Genomic DNA, 21,959 nt, shown 5'->3' with positions numbered 1-21,959 from the left:
AAAATGAGCCTATAAAAAAATATACAAGCCCTCTTTAAAAAAAATGTAATCCCATGTATTAAGAAAATAGTGATACCAGTGATGAGTGGTTACAAGTCATACACCTTCCGTTCTTAATCTCAAGTAAAGGCAAAAACATTGTTAACCTTATCTCCAGTATATTGAGAACACCTTTGGTGACCTTTTTAAAGTACTCTTGGCAATTTTCGGACCCCAGTTTAGGAACCACTGGTTTTCATTCGGCACATTCATTCATTCAGTACATCTCCAAGTGTAATTCTCGGTTTGAAAGTGTAAAAAATGGTGTGTATTCATTCTGCTGAACACAATCTTAATATGATGCACAAAACGTGAGATAATGTGATAAGAGTTTAGTCCATCATTTTTTATTCCCATAAACAAAGGACCTGCGGTGCAGAGAACCTTAAACATTCGTCAACAGAGGCTCGCCATTAAAAAAAAGAAAAGAAAAAAGTATCCCAGCTTCAAAGTCATAGGCAAATATTTCACAATATCTACATTGCATTAAAAAAAAGAAAAAAGAAATCACACTCCATCTCACCCAGAAACAATCCAAACATAAAACAGAGTAGTAGATGCTCATGAAAAGCAAAACATTGAACAAGAACATAAAACAACAGGACAGACCTCCTTCATATTTGTCTCTAATAATGGCCATACTTAATGGAACAACAAACACATGTGATGTTTAGACTACTTTTACGTCTGGTAAATATGATATCAGCCATTGGTAACGGTGCTGAAAACACACCCTTAACAAAACATTTTTCACTGTTCTGAGGACATCAGGTCAACATTGCACAACCCGAACCAAACCCTCTTATAAACCTCCTAACACTGTAAAAGACCAGTAAAGCACAAGCAAATGCTCATCAAATCCCAAACAGACAATGTGTCGGCTCTGGTGAGCCAACTATGTGACATCTTTGCCATTCAACAATTAAATTAAATCTCTTCATGGCCGAGTCGAACTTTTACTGCCGACTGAGAAAATAATGTGAGGAGTGAAACTGGACCCAGAGTGCTATGTGGGCAACGTGAACGTATTCAAATCCAGATACTATGAGGAGAATCATCCATTAACCTTTTCTTTTTACTTCAGAGTCTAAACATGAATTTTCCTAAATGTTCGACAAACACCGACTGGCAGCACACACTAGTACAAAATGGCTAATTAACATGTAAACTCTGGAACAGCGAAAAATAAAAGAGAAAACAATTGTTGGCTCAGGAATCTTTACAAAACTAACAGCATTAAAGATAAATAGTTGTGACATAAAGAAAACAAACGGGGACATAATCTCCACTGCTATAGTGCTTCACTTTACTGAGGATGTGGGACAATACAGCTAAAGGTTACAGGACTGGAAGGAGGCAGCTATGAACCTGTGTCAGAGGATGAATAGGTGGCATAGGAGATTCTGAGGTAAACCCATAAAAGGCTGTAAATGAAAAAGTAAAAAGGACACAGCTTGTATATGAGCTCTCCCCAACATCCACAGTGACCCCTGCACATACTAGTAGAAATGTCGTAATATACCTATTACTATCGTCGACTATACTTCTCTCAGCTACGCACCTCTCTGGATACAGTCAGAAGGGGCATGAATAAGGCAAGTTATAAAGCATAACAAAAACATTTACAAACATATTTTCAACAGTATGGATCAAAACAATAAGTTAAAAACCGATATAAACAATAGAAATGACTTGGCTTCTTTTAAAACCCATTCATTTCTGAGCGAAAACAAAAGCTTATAGACATTAAATAAAGTCTCAACCCATCAAACATGAACAATAAAGAAATCCCTTCTCCTTAAACGTCAAACCAAAAACAGTTAACAAGATGAAAACCTATGTATACACACTAGTATGTACAAGTATTGGAATAAAAGAGTGCTATTATATATTTACAAACACACATTAGTCCCTGATCGATTAAGGCCGAAGTGCTGTAGATGCACGCATCACCCACATCACATGTAGGCCGCTGTTGCACTTAAGTGTTCCTCAGTATGCAAAATGCAAAGAAGCAAATTATTAATTAATACTCAAGGCCTTTGCTCTAGCATTATTTGTCTTTCAAACATATAAAACTAAGCAACTTTAGCATTAAGAAGTACAACTGACCCCAACCTCACCTTTTTCAGCAGTTCCTGGTTTCCTCTTTTACAAAACTGAGATATTTTATATACATACTGTAGCACTAGAGTTCACATGATTGAGATTCAGTTTCCGGACAGCCTTCTGGGACTGTAATGCCCTCTCATCCTGAGAGAGTATTTATAGGGAGTCTGGGTGATTTTCTGCAAAGAAGCCTACTGGTAAATGCAGATGAATGCAGGAAACCGGTGCATTGGAGTGGGCAGTGCTGGTCTCCTCTTGTATAAGTGGAACCACAGTGCCAGGGATGGGAGAGTCAGAGCATGCCGAAGCCCTCGCTGCCCTCACTGATGGCCAGCTTCAACATCTTGTGCAGCTCCTCATAAGAGTCGTACGTAGGGAGGCACAGCTGGTTAAAACTAGACAGAAAAGAGGATCACAGATTCCCAAACTAATGTCAAGAGTTTGATAAAGTAGATCCACGCACAGGGTTGCTTGCAATTGAAACATTTGTGAATCTAACTATAAAAACATTGTGATATTTTCTATATTTTTCTCATTTTTAACAAATCCAAAAATCATTGTGATATTTTCTCTATTTTTCTTTATTTTAACAAATCCAATGAAAAGGCCAAAACAAACAATGACTTATTCTTACTTCCTAACTTGATAGTGTACTGCTGTGACATAGACATCCATTGTTATCCAAAAACCATTAAAAACACATCAGTGACATAAATGCAGCAAATGTATTTATGTTGCGTTAATCCCACAGATATGCTGCCATAAATACTCACTAGAGCAGTACGTGTATTAGTCTGCTGCTGAAAATAGTCCCCAAGGACTAATGCACTATTTACTGCTATTTGCGGTAGTTAAAAACCACAGCGCCCAGCTGTTTAGGAAATTAATGAGCCCTTTTTTTAACAAGAGAGAAGAGTCTACCGCCATGCTAACCGGTTTATAAGGCTTATATGTATCAGGTATAATTGCCTGTTCACCATCTTAATTAAGTGGATTAACGACTAACATTTGCCAAATAGTTACCTTGCACAGCAGCCGGATTCTGCAAGATCAAAGAAAATCCACCTGGTCAGGCTTCAAGTAATGCTTTTGTGTCCAAACCACTGTGGCTCATACCAATCAGTGTCCTGTGAGGAGCTACTGGCAGCTGTGGGTGCGGTTAAGGGTGTGTGACGACCGTGACCATTTGTTCAGAACAACAATGGCGGCTTATTAAAAAACCTTTTAAGGTATTTTATGCTTCTACCTGACAGCATAGTGGCGAGATGAATTAATTGATCAAGAGACACACAATAAAAGGTCTATGGCTGAACTGGATAAGTCAGTAATTACCAGAATCAGTATGATTCGTCCTCTGGAAACCATGAATGTTTGTACAAACTTTCATGGCAATCCATCAATAAGTTGCTCAGATATTTCAGTCTGGACCAAAGTAGTGGAGAGGGCAATCGATTAACAGACGAACAGGCCAACATTGCCGCCTCTACAGCCACAAGTTTCACTCTCATCCTTTAAGTAAATAAGGGATTTCTTACTCACCACGTGTGTGCAGTGGGCAAAGTGCTGTGTGTGGGGGCAGCAATGATCTGGAAGGAGGGGCAAAGGGTGTTGAATCCCCCAGGGGGGAGCTGAGAGGAGCCGGTGGTGAACTGCAGCAGACGAGCCAACTCCTCCTGGGTGAAGCTGGATACCACAGCCCAGAACCACTTCATCACCTGTGGCAACAGAAAACTAACATGCTCAGACATTTTGATCGGTGACCTGCTGTTGAAAGAAAACAGAGACAGAGAATTTCCATGACATACTTTCTCTCTGAAGTGCCACGATCCCCCGACAATCACAGCATGGGCCTTGAAGTCCTGCACGTTTATATCACCGGTGCCACACATCAACAGCTGAAAAGATTAAAGGAAAACTAATTATAATAATTAACCAGCAGTGTTTCAAAGATCAACGGGATTCAAATATAAACATCACACATACCTCTAACTCATTCTCATCAAATATGGCTAGCAGGTTTTCTGGAACCAGTTCGTTCAAACCTGCAATTGATCAGGAAATTACACTAATTACGTGCATATTACCGGAGATGAAAAGAGAGGGATTGGCAAAAATAAATAAATATGGCAGACTGCAGCTGTGCTAGTTTCCTCACCTTTCAGGAAGTGTTCCACCTCATCCCTCACCTGACTGGCCAGTCTGTACTGGGCCAGCAGGTTTAGATAATGCATCTTGTTTTCATTGGTAACAGCAATCTGAGATCCCCCTGATATCAGCTCCACCACCTGCAAGAGAACATTTGGCAGGATATCAATGTCAGCTAACAAACATAAAAAAAAACTGTTTAAAATTACATTATTGTGTGGGTCTCAAAGAAATGGCCAGTAAAGGCAAAGACAGGTTTAGAATATGTATAGGTCAGAAACTTTGACATGTAAGTGGTAAAATCTGTTTGTGTGTTTGGCTGTCACACACTTGTTAGCATTCGTATAAATGGGCAATTAATCTAAAAGATAAAAAAAAAAAAAACCTGAACAAAAAGAACAGCCAATTATACAGCTAATTATTGTGTGGTATTTCATAACTGAGCGACAAAGTTTAAAAAGAGCCACAGGTGCCATGCCTCACTCATCCACCTTTATGTAAGCCCCCCCTTCTCTATTTTTTTTTTTTAAAGAAAAACACTTGCCAAATGAGCAATATGGTTTCTTTTGTTTGGTTTATTGCTCCTATCTCCAGTGAAATTGCATCAGAAATGAGGAGGTTCCTTTCCAAAGTGTTGCCTCACCTTCTCCAGCTGTCCTGACTTGCTGTACTTCTCCTCAGCAAACACCAAGTCCATTTCGCTCACGTCATTGTTTAGGATGAAGCAGACTTTAGTTTTATAGAACTCCTGGTCATCCGTCTCAAAGTACTGAGTGTGGAAAACAAAACAAAAACGCAGGAAAATTACGTTTTTTAAATAAACATGGCATTTCATCTTCCCCTGTGGAAGGATGAAAAATTGATTGAGTCGGCTTTAGTTCTCAGCTTTGAAATCTTAGAAAGTTGGATAAACAGCAAAACACACTGGCTTGTTTTTAATGACATAAATCACGCCAAGAAACAAATCCGGTTTCCGGCTTCGTGAAGAAGACACGTGAAGAGACAGACCAGCTGACACAGGAGGGTAAACAATGAAAGCATGACCTTCGAAAGAAGTCTTCCAAGGAAAAGTCTTTTTCTTAGGTACTGTTTTCCATACCTTGTAGTTCATCCTGAGGCCAATGATCTGGGCCAAAAAGGACCGTGTAAAGCGAGCTCGGACCAGCTGTTTGTAGGCCCCACCCAGAGCAGACTCATACAGGCACTTCCCTACGACGCGACCTGCAAACTCGTACATCTTTAGACGCAGATGGGGTGGCCGGTCAGCGTCTGGGTGCACCTGAAAAATTATGATGATTGGTCTCTTATCGTTTGAACGGAATGTGGTTTAAGAAGACACTTTGCATCCGTAAATGGTTTTGAATGTGAAAAGGGGGGTAAGGACTTACTAGGCCCTGGTTGTTGTCGCTGAAGCGAGTGAACAGCTGATTGGAGGTGTCAAAGAGAGTCTTACACACCAGTTCAAACCACTCCCTGCGAGGTCCTCCCCAGTCCAGAGCTGCAGAGAAAGGTTAAAGGTTTTAGCATTTTGGGCACCTTCATGAATTACTGTTTGTATCCGTCATTAGGATGTTTGGGTGCAACAGCCAAAATGTTCAATACTGAATTAAAAAAAAAACTCAGAAACTTTATACTGTATACTCTAAAGACACCTTGATCACACTCTGCTATATTGTTTTGCTTACCTTCCTCATCCTGAAACACAACCTCAAAGTTCTTACTCCAGTCTGACACAGAGAAGTTCCTGGTAGCCTTCAGGGACTGAGCAACAGCAAGAGGGACAGACAAAGGAAGGAATCAAAATTTCATTATATTATTATTTTATGACTACATGCCTATTTTCAGAACCCTTTTATAATACAGTAAAGCAGCACTGACTGAGTCCAGAATGGAGTGTCGAGTGATTTTTAGGCAGGTCTTGGTGCGAGGTCTCTTGGAGTGGATGTGCCTGAGTTCACGCTGAAAGAAGTTCACCTTATCTTGGAACGTTTCAGAGCCACCTAAGGACAATAGCATCAAATTACAGCTACAGTCTCTAAAAAAAGACAGTGTTGACTAAGTGCAGCTCAAGGCAAACATAATCACATTAGAATGAAACAAACCAATGTTCTTGTGCAGGAAGCGAATGAAGGTGGCAGCCATGATGTTTCTATCTTTGCAGCTGAGCTCCACAGGAGGCTGTATCCCATCATCCACAACTAGAGTTAGGTACTTGTGAACAGGGTCAGGACCGAAATACGTAAACTGAGAAGAGAGCACAAGATTACTGTGAGATTGTCAGTCAAAACAAATTAAAGTGGCCTGTTCTCCAAGGTTCTATGACATCACTTCTGCTTACCTTCGTTCCTGGACATACTCGAAAGGTGAAAAGGCGCCACGGAATAATTTTCAGGTAGAACTCCTTCACGGATAATTGCTGTTTGACATAAAAGTCCAAATCAGCATCATCTTACATTAACACATTTTCAGTTCTACCCTCTCAAATACAACATCTCTTACTTCCATATATTCACAATCCCAAGAGTTGAAGATAAATACTCCTACTTAACAATTATACGCTGGCCACTCACCTTTGGCGATATGTAACAGTAGACCTTTTTTGGTTTCTTAACCTTCTCAGGTTGTCCCTCCACAGGAGAGTCGTGCTCATCCTCCTCTTCCCCCATGGAGGGCCTCCTCTGGGGAGCCAGCAAGGAGGATGCTGGTAACTGCCATGAGGAACTGTAGTTCCCATTGCTGTAAAGGTATGCCTCAAAGTAGATACTTATGCCTGGGGTGGACACATTCTTCTCCACACAGGCCTTCTCATTCTCTGGAATATGCAATGACAATATGAGTATTAGGTTTAAAAAAACAAAGGCTAAAAGGATAGAAATGTACACTGCATTTCTGGGCCCACTTTCTTCTACAGCAATGTATTTTTCTTTTGCATGTAAAGAGTGCTCACCACTGAGAACAATAATGTCAAATTCCCCGTTGCTGAGTGGCTGGTCCTTGTAGGAGATGCGGGCCCTGAAACAGCCTGTCTTCCTCAGAGTCAGTCTCAGCAGAACCTGGCACTGCTGCTTGTTGAGCGACACTGACTTACTGTAGTTTTCCTCCAGACTGTCATCATCCATCGTGCCCAGCTGCAGAAACAGGAAAACTAAAAATGAATCACAGCTCAGAACCTGTTCTGCTACGCTGTAAGGCATAGTTGACTGCGGGATCGGGAACAGAAAGGTGAAAAGAAATGCTGGCTTTCATTTTTACAGTCATAATCAAGAAGTAAATCTTCAAATCAATGTATAACAGATAATAGAAAAGGCATTTGTTCCCTTACAGAGTGCACATGGACGCTGTAGTTGGCTTCATCTGTGAGAGATGTGGAGTTACTGGTGGGGTTCCCATACTCGTCCCTGGGCTCAATCTGCAAAGTGTGCTGCTGGCCATTTGTTAGCACCAGGGTGGAAAAGTGGTAGGCTATCTTGGTTTTGGAAGGGACAACTGTACCTGATGTGAACAAAAGAACAGAAAGAATACTCAGTAAAAACTTGTCAAAGTCATAACTACACAGTGCAATATGGGTTGGATCTAAAAACACACATAGAATTAATACCTGGCTGAAATATCTTGTAATAAGGGCTGTAGGCCACATTGAGGCCACCTAGCTTCACAGCAACCTCATAGCGTCCAGCCTTTCGCACTGTGAAGGCAACTTTCACTACATTGGACTCTGGTTCCTGAAGCACCTCCTGTGTAACAGGTATGTCGAGAGCCAGTTCAATGTGGGTGATGTTGACCCTCAGCCCCACAGGCCGGTGGGCTGGAAAAGGCTGGCCATTCTTATAGAACAGCTGAGAACACAGACGTAAAAATGGTGTTTAATTGAATACAGAAACCACAAAAGCAGATATTCCGTTTCTGAACATAATTATGCCTATCAAATGTTTTTGTCTGTGCTGCACGCATAAGCCATTTGCCAGAAAAACAAGTAGACTAGAAACAAGATGTTAAGTACATCTTCCAGCACATTAGGAATCAATCATCACCTGGACTCTGAAACTCATAGTCTGCCCCACTTCCTGCGGTTCCTTCCAATCCCAAGACACCTTGCAGGAACGTGGGTCCAGATAGTTCCCCCGGACATAATCGTAGATGCTGCGGTCACCGCGTCGCCCTGGATCCTCATTTTGCAGGAAGCTGACCACCCGTGCTGCAAGCTCGCACAGGAACTTGATGGTGAAGACGAACGCTATGATGGAAACAGTAATTCCACCTGCCACAAAAAAAGGAAGTAACACAGACACAAGTTGCTGGAACATGTGGTTATGGATGCAATGTATTTTTGGTTTTGAAATAAGTTGGTTCACCACTAAAGCAAGAGAGAAGACTAACATTTGACAAAAGGTTTATGGGACTGAAACGTAGGCTACACAAATACTGTAACGCAATTTTCAAAACCAGTAGTACCACTTTACAGTGCTTGCAGAAAGTGAAAGAATGAGTCATGTAGCAGCTTATATCAGCCTAAACCAACCCCAATCCAAACAGATAACACAGGACTCACCAATCACGTAAAACATGAGGTCCCTTATCAAGAAGCACAGTGCCACAGTACAGCCAAATATGAGAGCTCCCGCTGAAAAGACGATTGGACATAGTACCAGTGAATAATTAAAAGACAAGGCATACTTCCTGCTCGGAGATTGCAGGTTAAATTTAGACAAAATGAATGTTAGGGTGTTTAAATCCATACTTTAGACAAGAATATTAATATAACAAGTGCTATAGTTGTAGATTAGGAATGCAGTAAAGTTACAACATGTATTTGTTTTATATTATCCTAATTTAATCCTCAATAGGAGTGAGTACTGGGTTTTTATGAGAGAGAAGGACTGAAAAACAAACAGATGTTGGGCTGAACACAGAGATGAAGCAACACTGAACATTACAACACTTGAGCTATAGCTAATATGTGACTCTTGAAAACACTTAGCAACACTTTGCAATGCTTTCCAACTTATGCTTACATCTCATATCAAATTACCGTAATACTCTGCTGTAAAGTAACCCAAACTAAAACCAGTCGAAGGCAGAAAATTAATAGGATCTCACCAATTGTCCACTTCTCATTCAGACGCCTCACAGCAAGGCTGTGCACTAGCCGGATTTCGTAGTCTTGGTCACGACTCCCCCTGGAGTTTTTGAGGATCCTGATGCCTGTAGACAACTTTATGTAGTCTTCGTAGTAGTATCCCCAAGCAGCTAGAGACAGCTGCAGCTGACTGTCAAACTGAGACAGATCATCCAGATTCATACAACGCAAGGTCTTCAGTCTGCAGTGGAAATCAAAAGTGAAAGTACATGAAGTAGACAATGGACAGGAATGGCACATATGCCTTTACAGGTTTAAATATAACCCTACCATGACGCTAACTCCCCGTCTATTGACCGAGACTGCTGACTGCACACAACAGGTTGTCCCACACACAAAACAAACACATCTTTTGGGTGAAACTCTGCACAAGAATAACCTTGATCTTATCTGCTAAACTCATTGGTTATGTCAACAGGGAGCAGTGAGGCGGTGTTGCATGTGGCCTTAAAAGGCTCCAAAAGTTGTAAAGTTGTATTACACGGAAAGGGCTAGATAAGCACAACAGAGGAAATTGCTGAGCAGAAAAGTGGCTGTAACCATTCAAATGGAAACATAATCACCCATTGCAAAGCTACTACCACTACAACATTTTGTATTTGCCTGTTAACACCAGAAACATGTTTGTGCTGTGATTCACCTTTCATATAATGCGGTTATCATGGCCAAAAGTATAGTGGCACATAATAGTATCTCAATAATTAATTACATAAGATGAAAATCTTCTAGCGGTATTAACACAAACTTATTTTTCCGCCATTTTGATTGTTTTTGTACAGAAATGTTAACATGTGACTTTTTCCAATTTTCTCTGGCAACTAGAATTTTCAAACCAAGCTACAAAATGCTGATTTACTAACATGCTGCTGCATCTAGTTGAGTGTGGTGTGGTTATTGATCCACCTTGTGTTTGTGATTGATTACTGCAATAATGGGAAATAAAACGTAAAACTTATATAACTGAATGGAGTTTTTACAACCCCACTCTTAATTACATTATTTATCTGAGACAAATGATTTTGCTGTGAGTCTGCCATTTACAGTTAAATGTTTTTTGCCAACATGAGTACAACGATCATCTTCTGGTATCAGAGTTAGTCACTAAATGAAGGCATGGCCATAATCAATAGAATACAATTGAATAGAAATACTTTATTGTTCCCAAGCTGGGAAATTGCAGCCAGGCTGGGAAATTGCAGAATTATGTTATCAATAAAGGTTTAAAGTCCAGTCATTCAAAATAACAATGGAGGTAGCAATGGCGGGGCAGTCATGACCTTCAGCAATGAGATGCTGTGTCTCTTTAGAAATATCATACACTTTTCCTTAAAAATCATGACAATGACATGACATGAGACCAGTGACCTTTATAAACATTGTAAATGACTTCCCATGAACTAAAGAAATATTTTGATAACACAATAACAATGACTATTTATCATAACTGGTTCTGACTGGATCACTAGAAAGCATCCAACACACATAGACAAACACCTGCATTGCTGCAGCGTCTCACACACACAAACAATCTCTAAAGAATATTTTTTACTGCAGTGACCCTCTGCAAACACTGCAGCCTCCACAGCTCCGTGTCAGCAAACTCAGGCAGCCATGAATGGAGAGGCCGCCCTCAAGTGGACATGAATGAATATAGCCTGTGTTAACCAGCATTAAACACGATTATGACTATAGAACCAATTGTTGAACCAATTGAAAAGCTTATACCAGAAAACAAAAATACAAAATTTATGACATGCCAAAAAGTATTACTTCTGAAAAAGTTTAGCTGCTTATGATTGTTTGCCAGATTGATGTGAATGTTGAAGTTAAGACCTTTCATTGCTTACGTATGGTAATAGTGCTCCAGGTTCTGGGAGCAAAGCCACTCCTGGAAGGCAAAATCTCGAAGCAGCTGTATGTGAGCCTCTGCAATTACCCTCCAGCGCTGCTGTTCCTTCACCACCTCTTCAAGACGACTCAGTACACTCAGACTCAGTTCTTCCAGTGTCTGTACATCTGGATGGCACATGAACAGCACATAAAAATCCCTAATCACATACCGGCCAACAAATCAGCATCAGTAATGCCCCAGCACAGGCTTAAATACTCATTAAAGTCTATCATAGTAAGCATTTAAGTCTGTGCTGATTATCCATGCATGCCACATGCATCTCATAAGCCTGAATATTCAGTGTTCAAAACCAAAAAATGACCAGGGTCAAATCAATAAGAAACACTATCTCCTTGCATGAAATAGTTCAAGCCCAGTTAAACATGACACTTATCCGTGGTATTTCTGCAAAAGCTCTGAAAGCTTCTGGATACGCTTATGGTTAGAAAAACCATCCTAACCAGAACCTTTCAATTAATAATGACCTGGTTTGCAGATGTGTCATTGTGCAGGTCACTAAAGCTACACCTGTTTACTTCACCCTGGCTTAGACAATCTGCAATGGTCATGTAAATCTCAAATGAAGATACCACTGACCTTCAAATAAGTGCCTGTATTGAGAGAGGCTATGTCCTTGGAGCCATTCCTCAATCTGACTTTCTTTTCCTTTCTTCCAGCGCACTTCCCAGAAGAAGATCCACAACACTGAGCAGAAGAGGAAGGTTAGAAAGAAGCGGCGGTCCATCAGACCATCTTTCAGCCTTCACTCAGACCCCTCCGTGCTCACAGGAAAACTGCCACACACCAGGAGGGGCTATTCAAGTTTCCTACAATTGGAGAGAAACTGCTTAGACTCGAATCAGCTGTAATAAATATAGAACAAGAAAAAACTCAACAAATGGGTTCTAATGGAGAAACGTTGGTAAAACAGTCGGGGCAATGTTACGCCTAGGAGCTTCATAATAAACTGCTCTGCCAAGAAAAGCATGAATATTTAAGTGTCACCTTGGAGAAGTGTTGGCTGATGGGAGAATAAATTACATGCAATCCCAAAGCACTGAAATATGCATGAACAACTTGGCTAAAGAGTGGTCATAAAACTCTCACCAGCCAGACTGGGAGAACCTTAAAACCTTAAAACTTAAACCTGGTCAGTTTAGGTCTAACTATTCTAAATCCCATCCAACAACAACAACAACAGATGGTGATTGCACTAAAAATAACACAAGATAAAATAAAACTTCATTAACCTTGTTCTAATTCTTGTTCCAGACTACTCCAAAATTGGAGTAACAATCCAACAGTCACTATATAAGATAACAATAACAATGTAAGATAAGAAAAGAGTGTCTCAGAAGTAAAGTGCAAAGTCCATAACATGATGTGTTAGAGATATACTGTATTGCACATTATAGTGAACATAATATACCCTCATGGCATTGAAATTGAAAAATGATGATTAAAAGACAATACTGAACATTATATTGATATTGATATTATTATTCTCAAAACATGATGAGCTGTGTAGATGTGCTAGCTTAGGTGTCAAATCGTTTCCAAATGTCACATAACACCTACATAACGTCAACTAAATAAACAACCCATGCAAACATTCAGCTTCAGTACTGTTCACACCGGACAGCTGTCTGAATGACGTTTTGGGAAAACCAGAAAACACAGGCTTACTGTAATATCAGCGATTTTCTCTGGTCTATTGTCACCTGATAAAGCTGGAGGCTAATGTTAACAACTGTTAGCATGTCGATGTAAACTGCTACAGTAGCTGGGCAGCGAACGGCAGCACAATGCTAACAAGCTAGCCAAGTTAACCAACAATGTCAGCGTTAATATCAGAGAGCTCGTCGCCGACCCGTGAAGGTTATCAATGTGTAACAGCACAGCACGTTCACGAGACACCGCAGCTACACAAGGCACCAACTGCAACTGTAAACAATGTAACAAATATACGTATCATAATAAAACGCTGCATGTACCTTCTTCATCTGTTAGGCATTAGCTTAGCAACCGGAGAATGCGCAGAAAAGGGTGTCGCTTTTTGATGACGTCACCAGAAGTCGCATCCACACACGAGGGGTAAGGAAGAAGACTGGAGCAACTTCCACTGTCTCACATTTAAACCATGGTATGTGATATATTTCAACTGTGTTACAATTAACGTTACAGCACGACTGTTGGTGATTACAATCCGTCAAAGTTCGATCTTTTGTGTATTATCGATTCGTTCAATCGTTTTAGTAGGAAAGCCACAGAGCTAAAAGAGCTAGCGGAGCTGTGTCACCAGTCGGACAGTTTTGGCTAAATTCTATCATACTTTCTGTTTAACCTTCTGATAAAATGATGGTGTAATGTTTGAGTTAATTTAAGGGTGTTAAACCAACGTCTAACGTATCTTTGTAACCAAATATCATTTTAACGGCCTAATTTATCTTTATATTAACAAGAGTCGTCAAAAGGACGCTAACACCGTGTGCTCCTCTCGGTCCTAGTCGGACACCCCAATATCCTCGCTGTAAACACTGGGAGCTGCTGGTCGTCCACATTACCTTCAGTGCTGTCAAAACATCCGGAACCGTACTTCAGTCCTTAACAATAAAATTACATGACTTAACAGCTCCAAAATAAACCACAACGTCTTCCATGTTTATTGTAAACCAAACGTTCTTACTGCTTTCTCTCATCAACGCCACTTTATGTTTTAAGTTATGTAAATGCATGTTAATGCCCATGTACAAATATTAAACTTCACTTGTAGATTCGTAGTGGTAAAATGATCATACTTCACTTCGGTGGCCTCACACAGTTAAAGCTACATGAGAGGTCCGGAAACTGCGGCAGACCAGATCCGTCCGGATAGGGATAATGGATAATACTGGTGATACATTTCCCTACAGCCTAGGGCCTTGGTAAAGGTAAACAAACGTTATAATCATAGACTAACCTTACACGTACAACGTCAGCTGCTAAAAGAAAGTATGCGTATAAATCTTTATAATTTACACTTACCGATTTAAAAATGTCGGTCACAACATTAGTTGGGCAATGGTGCTCCTAAATAGCTCAGACCATGGTTGTTTTGTAACCTCTGTAATGTTAACTTGGTTATAGAATTCAACATCTCATCGAAAGAATAGCTTCATTAATAAATGACTGAATTATATGTTTATTTTCGTGTCTGGATGCGTAAACAGCCCATCCATTACAGGATTATTTAGACACATTTTAAATGAACACTTTCATAGTACTGACACAAAATAATATGTACATGAACGGTACAAATATAAAAATTAACAATTCATTAAGAAAAATAAATAAATACAATGTATATACAAATAGGGCGCAGTACATAAAGTAAACATTTCAACATAAAAGCCTCTCAATTCAAAATAAATACAGGTAGAAAATAATCAGATTAGGCAGACACTGTAATCCAAATGACATCAAAGCTTAGTAACGTTTTTATGGTGGCGTTGAGTTGTGAGAGAAGATACGTGATTCATTTTAAAACGCTTTTAATGAATCGAGAGCTGTTGTGAGGTGGACTAAAAATCTCCACAAACACAATTTCAACACCATCGGTTCTGTCAACAACACACTGTTTAGTGTGATATCTTGGTGGTTGTAACCAATTTCTGTGTTTTTAACTCGTTCAATCTAGGGAAAGCAGAAAACGAGGAAGTTTGCCGCAATGAAGAGAATGATCAATCTGAAAGATCACAGAATGTGAGTTTATGAATTCTTTGTTTTCTAGCCAAAGTCCTCCTCAGTTTAATGATCTTATCCTCTTAGCTCTGTGCATCTTATCAATCTAGCTAAGCCTCGTACACAAATTCAACAATATATTTATTAGTTACATGTGGATCTCAAATTTCTCCTTGCTTGTTTTGTAGAAAAGAAAAAGACCGGGCTAAAGCAAAAGAGAAAAAAAAGAAAGATCCCTCAGAACTCAAGGAAAGAGAAGTGTAAGTTGGCCACACAAAATCTTGAATAAGACAATGACGAGCTTGTGGTGGATGGCTCCTTAACTTGATTTCTTACAACTGTTTTTGTGCAGGACAAAGTACCCATCATGTCTGTTCTTTCAGTACAATACTCAGCTTGGCCCACCATACCACGTTATAGTCGACACCAATTTCATCAACTTCTCCATTAAGGCCAAACTGGACATTGTTCAGTCTATGATGGATTGCCTGTATGCAAAGTGTAAGTGTGATTGCCAAGTGGTAAATATTGACGACTAAACAGTAATGAGATCAACATTTGCTCTGTCTAATTATTTTATAGAATGATTCATGATAAATCATTTTTCTTCTGCAATTTTATCCCATTCAGGTATCCCGTGTATCACAGACTGTGTGATGGCTGAGATCGAAAAACTCGGAATGAAGTACAGAGTCGCACTCAGGTACACGCTGCTGAACATAAAACATCGAACAACTCATTCTGTTTATTCATGAGTCACTTAGGTAATTACACTTTAGCTTGTTTTGTTTTTGCAGAATAGCCAAAGATCCGAGGTTTGAGCGCCTGCCGTGCACACACAAGGGAACGTATGCAGATGACTGTTTAGTCCAAAGGGTGACACAGGTAATACGCTTTAATACATGTGACAGAAAGTTCATTTAATGGTGAACGCCACAATATGTTGAGTAACATGGTTGTTGTTTTTTCGCAGCAGGAAACGCACAGGTGTAATTGATGTGTCATTTTGGCACTTCAGGGTAGATACCAATAACATTAATATATTTCCACAGCACAAGTGTTACATCCTGGCAACTGTGGACAGAGATCTGAAGAGAAGAATCAGGAAGATCCCTGGGGTACCCATCATGTACATCTCAAACCACAGGTGACACTATTGCAACTTTTGCTTTAAATATATGGCAGCTCAGGACCAGCTTCATAACACAGCTATACTGATTTTTATTTTTGCTTTTTTCATACAGGTACAATATTGAACGGATGCCTGATGATTACGGTGCTCCAAGATTTTAATATTTCTGCAACTGGGTTAGACTTGTAAATAAGTTTCCTGTTTAATATTTCCATTTTATGTATATCAAAAATATTTTGAGCTTCTGTTGTTTGATTTGGGGAGGATAGGCTGTGTTTGATCTAACTGCAAATTACTTTGTTCTCATAAAACATTTTGTCACAAGAATAAATGAATTGTTGCTATGCTCATGTCTTCCGTCTCCAGTGTTTCCAACACCCCAAATGTCTAAAGGCATGTTTGATATATGAGAAAAGATTTTAATTTACTATGGGAAATGTACTCTAGTTTTCATGTTCTCCAAGAAATGTCTGAAATAAATGAACCCTTTCTTCATCCCTCCACCTCAGCACCAAACACTATACTATGAGCTAGAGGGTACATTTAAACATAAACCCAAAATGGTTGGTTGACTTGACTTAATTATGCAAGCCCTTTTCTGCCAGTAAAAGATGAAACCATAAGATGGAAACTTAGATGTGGTGAAAAAAGTATAAGAAAATTTAAAAAAAAACGAGGAATAAGTAATAAGGAACTTTTTCAAAGTAATTACATAGTCTCTATATAAATACATATCGTTAAACAATGAACTTTTCAATATAATAACATAGTATCTCAAAACAATGACTTGGTATCTCAAAATGATATCTTAGTATTTCAAAATAAAGAGGAACCTTTTCAATATAATTACTTAGTATCTCAATTATTAACGTTTTCCAATTTAATGACATAGTATCTCAAAATGATATTTTTTTTCCAATATAATTACATAGCATCTCAAATTATTAACTTCTTCCAATATAATGACATAGTATCTCAAAATGATAATTTTTTTCCAATATAATTACATAGCATCTCAAATTATTAACTTCTTCCAATATAATGACATAGTATCTCAAAATGATAATTTTTTTCCAATATAATTACATAGCATCTCAAAATAAAGACAGTGTGATACATTATCTCCGGATAGTGATTTAGTATATACATGATCCTCTTTATTCGTCACATAGGCAGTGTTGGGCTTCCACGGTTTAATAACCCAAAGCACTTGGGTAATAATCAATAATGTGTGAATATATGGCAACCGGATCCCAGATTGACACCTTTCGGGGAGCACCTGAATGCAGCATTTGTCACGGCTGAGATCATCCGTGAACATGGCGCATGCGCAGTAGAGGGAGATCTGGGAGTGTCTGAGCGGATCCTTGGACGTGAATCCAACCCGCAGTCACTGAACCCACTGGAGCATCTGCGCGAACAATGAACCGGCGGAAGGAAATGATTTGGTGAAACGGAGATGCAGTGGACGTTTGAGGAGTATCGAGGTGATGGGAGGATCGTTCAGCGGTTTTTGCTGGGAATCTGTGGTGTGAATGACCTCTAACCGTGCAGGGAATTAGTCAATTCTAATACTTTGTTGTCTGCAGAGTCAATCCTCTTAAAGGCTGTGATATAGCGTTACAGTGGACGGGCTTGCGTTTGCTTGTTGGTGAACTTTCACCGTATCGTCATTAAAATAGGCTACACGTCTAAAGGTTAAATTGCCTTGGTGTCTTCATTTATTTATTTACAGGAATGTGTGATTCTTGGATGGCCTGCAGTCTACTAGATTTAACCAAAGAGTAACAGTTACAGCAAACTGCCAAAAGGACTGTTCTGTACTTGACTGGCAAATCCAATAATTGGTTCAACTACAGGGGTGTTTTCATTATAGAAGATCACCTTTAGATATAACACTCCACTGCATTTAAAAATATATATATTTGTGGTACAAGCTTGATGACATGAGTAGGCCATCTGTTGTGGAAAGCCACTTAAACCTGCAAGCGGACTAACCAGTGAAAGGTCCAAGGCATCCTCAGTCTGGACGTTTCTGTGCCTGGACTCAGTTGGCTTCCCTGTGGTGGAGGAGGAGGGATGCTGAGGACCACCGTGGGCTCAGTGGAGCAGAGAGATGAGGAGCAGGAGGATGAAGGCGAAGAAGAGTTGAGGGATGGAGGGGTGCCTTTCTATGTGAACAGAGGAGGCCTCCCGGTGGATGAGGAGACTTGGGAGAGGATGTGGCGACATGTGGCTCGAATACACCCCAACGGCGAAGCTCTGGGGAAGGAGATCCGGGTTGCCACTGACCTGCCCAAGGTAAAGTGTTTGATATGTAAAGCTGTAGCTGGTTATACATGACCCGAGTAACAGTTGCACTTCACACTATGCAGGTAAAACTCGCACATAGTGGAAGACAATTAACACCCATGTGTTGATGGGAAATGTCGAGTTACAGTGTTACTATATAGTCCCACATGACTGATAGACGTGCTATAAAATCAACCAGTCTGCCCTGCACATTACACATGTTTAAGACAGAATAATGGTACTCTTCATTCATTTCTCATGAGAATTGGTTAACGAGCAGTTTAAGATGCTCCTGCCATTAGTTAGCTGAATATAGAAGAGCATCGAGGTCACACAAGACTACACATTCACCAGCTGCAATAATTATTGGGATTGTATAATGGTGATGCATTTGTTCGGTTGCTCTGTCCCACAGATTCCAATACCGAGTGTGCCTACATACCAACCTACCACCGCTATCCCACAGCGCCTGGAAGCCATACAGAAATACATCAGGGAATTGCAGTATCCTTTGACTAAGTTGGTATACCTGGCTGGTTAGTACCACATTAATTATTAGTGAGTGTATTTAAATGTTTTTAATAACCTGTCATCTATAGTTAGAAGGATATTTTTGATCTTACTCAAATGGATGTACACACTGTACAAACTGACCCACTGTCTTGGCACACTTTGATAAATATCGACCAAGCATTATTAAGGAGGACATTGTAGTACTCTATTCTATATTAAGCTTAATCTTCAGTCAAAGAGAAAATTCATCCATAATTAACCAACAGCCTATGAATATCAGGAAGCACTATAAGTGGCTCTTACTCCCCACTGCATGTAGCAGTGTATTCTCCCAAAGCAGTTTGCTCTGTTATGGTGTGACCTTAACTGTGTCCTACAGGTACAATCACACAGGAACTCAGTTTTTTGAAATTAAGAAGAGCCGGCCTCTTACTGCGTAAGCACATTTTTGTCTTTTTTCCCCTGAGACTAAGACTGATTACCCTTGATAGACAAGGTTTATTGCAGTAGTCACAGGATGTCTGTAAAGATGTTGATTTCTTATGGTTTAGCCTGTGTTGCTAGTGCTTGACATGTGGATCAGCTGAATCTCCCCAGGACTTTGTGAGTAGAAACCAACGTCAAGCAGCAGGAGGCTTGGAACTCAGTTTTTCCTGACCCTGTTTTATTGGATTAAGTGGTGCAAATTTAATTTCCCTGGCTTATGGAAAATGTTTTGTTCAATAACAGTGTGTGCATATCTTATATAACAGTGGACCAGTAAAAGTGTTGCTGTGTTGTTCCATTGCTCTGCACAGGTTGATGGACATTGCGAAAGAGATGACACGGGAGGCTCTGCCAATCAAATGCCTGGAGGCGGTGATCCTGGGGATGTATCTTTACAGCAGCGATGATATCTTCCAACTGTATTTCTTTATTGAAAGCTTGCAGCTTTTCTTTATATGGTTGGACTGTCTTTTCAAATGTTCCACTTCCTTGACCCACCTTTGTGCAGTTACCTCACCAACAACATGCCTGGTGTGGAGCGCTTCCCCCTCAGCTTTCAGTCTCAGTTCTCAGGGAACAACTTCCACCACATCGTGCTGGGAGTTCACAGCGGCGGACGCTTCGGCGCGCTGGGCATCAGCAGGAGGGAGGACCTCATGTTCAAGCCCATGGAGTTCCGGACACTGATGGAATTGGTGCAAGAATTCGAAGGCGCCTACAAAGGCTACTGGCACACCTTGCGCAAGGTCAGGATCGGCCAGTACGTGTCCCACGACCCTCACAGCGTGGAGCAGATAGAATGGAAACATTCAATACTAGATGTAGACAAGCTGACCAAGGAGGAGCTACGGAGGGAGCTGGAGAGACACACCCGAGACATGAGGCTGAAGGTAGGCCACAGTGTTGTCTGGGGCAAACAAAGCATTGTGAATGGCAGTGCAGAAGTTCTGTTATGTTGCTGACACAAGTACAAGCTGATGGAGCTCAGGACTCAAGACAATGACGATAAATATAATTTGTCCCCAGCAGAAGGCCTGCCCTTCTTAACTGCTTATTCGATTCTTTTGATGTGCTGCGTCTTCACTGCACAGTGGCACCGAGTTGACCCGGCTATTTGAGGAGCGATTTCTCTCAAATGGCGCTCTCTCATCACCTCTCATGCTAACATAATGAAGGCAGCCTTGATGCTGAGCTCTGTGTATAATAAAACTAATGTGATGGCTTGACTCTGCCCTGCTGTGCTTCATGCATGGTCGGCTCAATCCATCAATAGCTCATCTTTTACAGTGAGTGCTCAGTACAATCACATTAAAAATACAGACAGATTTGAGTCAATGATACTGGGCCTCAGTCTGTACAGCAAGGACATAATCATAGTTGACTCACTCGCATGAGGTGTTTTAAAGGTCAAACATAATAAAAAGTGAGATTTCAAAATCTTCTTTGATTAGAAGGAAGGTCGTGGTGCTATATAAAACTGCCAAATGAACAATTCACAGAATAATACACACAGCCGTGTTCAGAAACTACCTTTTAACGAACCATTAGGACTTCTGTGCGGTTGTGATGGCACAACTATACGCAGAGAGTATCGTAAGAGTCATTACCCGGCTGCAGTGACGGGTGCAGAGTTGCCAAGAGTGCATATGTGGAAGACCCGGATGGGCTGACCAATCAGAGCAGACTGGGGTTTTTTTGGGAGGGGGTCTTAAAGGGAAAGGCATTACAACAGAGCGAAAAAATTCACATTTAAACATGCAAACGTGAATCTGATTACTCGGTTCTCATGTTTGAATTGTTTTTGCAGATAGGAAAGCCTGCTCCACCCTCTCCCACCAAAGACAGGAGAAACAGCATGGGGTCACCCCTCAGAGGACCGAGCAACCCCATACGCAGGATCAGCCGTGTTGAGAGACGGTAGGAATAATCATTTGTCCTTGCTTCTTCACTGAAAATACAGCCATTAATGTGAAAAGGTTTAGTCACTGGAAAATATCTTGTCTAACAGATGTCTTGTGATCTAGGAGAGGAGTAGAATTAGTAGCAGAATTGGTCACAGTTTCCTTTTCATATGAGTAAAACTCATCTATTTCTGTCTGTTTTGTTGCAGCCCCTCCGGAGATAAGAAGGTTTTGGAACAAAAATCAGCTGCAGACATGAACGGGTACCAGATTCGTGTCTGAAGAATTTTAGCTTGCTTGTAAAGTTTTAAGGTACCACACACTTGTTTCACTGGGCCACCGATTTACTCTAAGGCTTAATTATTTGAATACATTGGCCTAATCACGAGACTCTTTGTCGAATAGGTCACCAGCAACTTTTCCTCTCAAAACAAATGCCTCATTCAGCTTCCCTATGTCTATCTTGTTCGGGGCTTTTTTCTAGAGCAGTTACTGTGCATAGTAATTGGTGCTGGCAACTTTCCCAAATAATAAAAAGAGAACAAAAGCAGAGTTTTGCTAACTCTACACAATGAGAAATATTACCCTGACGCT

The 21,959-nt window shown here is 40.4% G+C and overlaps 3 protein-coding genes across 5 annotated transcripts; 2 read left to right on the top strand and 1 right to left on the bottom strand.

Moving 5' to 3' along the window:
* Positions 1 to 412: 412 nt before the first annotated feature.
* Positions 413 to 13,359, bottom strand: arel1 (apoptosis resistant E3 ubiquitin protein ligase 1). The gene is made up of 22 exons (XM_083924267.1): positions 13,316 to 13,359; positions 11,919 to 12,148; positions 11,278 to 11,446; positions 9,391 to 9,611; positions 8,843 to 8,914; positions 8,325 to 8,551; positions 7,892 to 8,129; positions 7,616 to 7,785; positions 7,241 to 7,421; positions 6,864 to 7,105; positions 6,632 to 6,709; positions 6,396 to 6,537; positions 6,172 to 6,293; positions 5,979 to 6,054; positions 5,682 to 5,791; positions 5,393 to 5,572; positions 4,937 to 5,062; positions 4,304 to 4,433; positions 4,132 to 4,190; positions 3,954 to 4,043; positions 3,688 to 3,863; positions 413 to 2,543 (listed from the first exon to the last, which is right to left on the bottom strand). The coding sequence occupies exons 2-22, from the start codon at positions 12,064 to 12,066 to the stop codon at positions 2,441 to 2,443; spliced, it is 3,060 nt and encodes a 1,019-aa protein (XP_083780393.1). The 5' UTR covers positions 12,067 to 12,148; positions 13,316 to 13,359; the 3' UTR covers positions 413 to 2,440.
* Positions 13,360 to 13,403: 44 nt separating this feature from the next.
* fcf1 (FCF1 rRNA-processing protein) lies at positions 13,404 to 16,519 on the top strand. 3 transcript variants are annotated; one of them, XM_083923847.1, is made up of 9 exons: positions 13,434 to 13,464; positions 14,143 to 14,251; positions 14,998 to 15,062; positions 15,230 to 15,301; positions 15,394 to 15,542; positions 15,672 to 15,744; positions 15,839 to 15,926; positions 16,094 to 16,188; positions 16,286 to 16,519. In XM_083923847.1, exons 3-9 carry the CDS (start codon positions 15,028 to 15,030, stop codon positions 16,332 to 16,334), a joined length of 561 nt encoding a protein of 186 aa, XP_083779973.1. In that variant the 5' UTR covers positions 13,434 to 13,464; positions 14,143 to 14,251; positions 14,998 to 15,027; the 3' UTR covers positions 16,335 to 16,519. The 3 variants fall into 3 exon arrangements, with proteins under 3 accessions (XP_083779972.1, XP_083779971.1, XP_083779973.1); XM_083923846.1 differs by lacking the exon at positions 14,143 to 14,251 and having other exon boundaries at positions 13,404 to 13,464; positions 15,839 to 15,917; XM_083923845.1 differs by lacking the exon at positions 14,143 to 14,251 and having other exon boundaries at positions 13,404 to 13,464.
* Positions 16,520 to 18,252: 1,733 nt separating this feature from the next.
* vash1 (vasohibin 1) lies at positions 18,253 to 21,647 on the top strand (the record flags this gene model as incomplete). Its single annotated transcript, XM_083923894.1, has 7 exons — positions 18,253 to 18,474; positions 18,881 to 18,969; positions 19,358 to 19,414; positions 19,776 to 19,850; positions 19,973 to 20,354; positions 21,272 to 21,381; positions 21,575 to 21,647. The coding sequence occupies 7 exons, from the start codon at positions 18,253 to 18,255 to the stop codon at positions 21,645 to 21,647; spliced, it is 1,008 nt and encodes a 335-aa protein (XP_083780020.1).
* Between the last annotated feature and the right edge of the window lie 312 nt (positions 21,648 to 21,959).

This window comes from Echiichthys vipera (assembly GCF_963691815.1).
Source record: "Echiichthys vipera genome assembly, chromosome: 12".
NCBI classification, from domain to species: domain Eukaryota; kingdom Metazoa; phylum Chordata; class Actinopteri; order Perciformes; family Trachinidae; genus Echiichthys; species Echiichthys vipera.
This window is presented reverse-complemented; position numbering and strand designations above follow the sequence as displayed.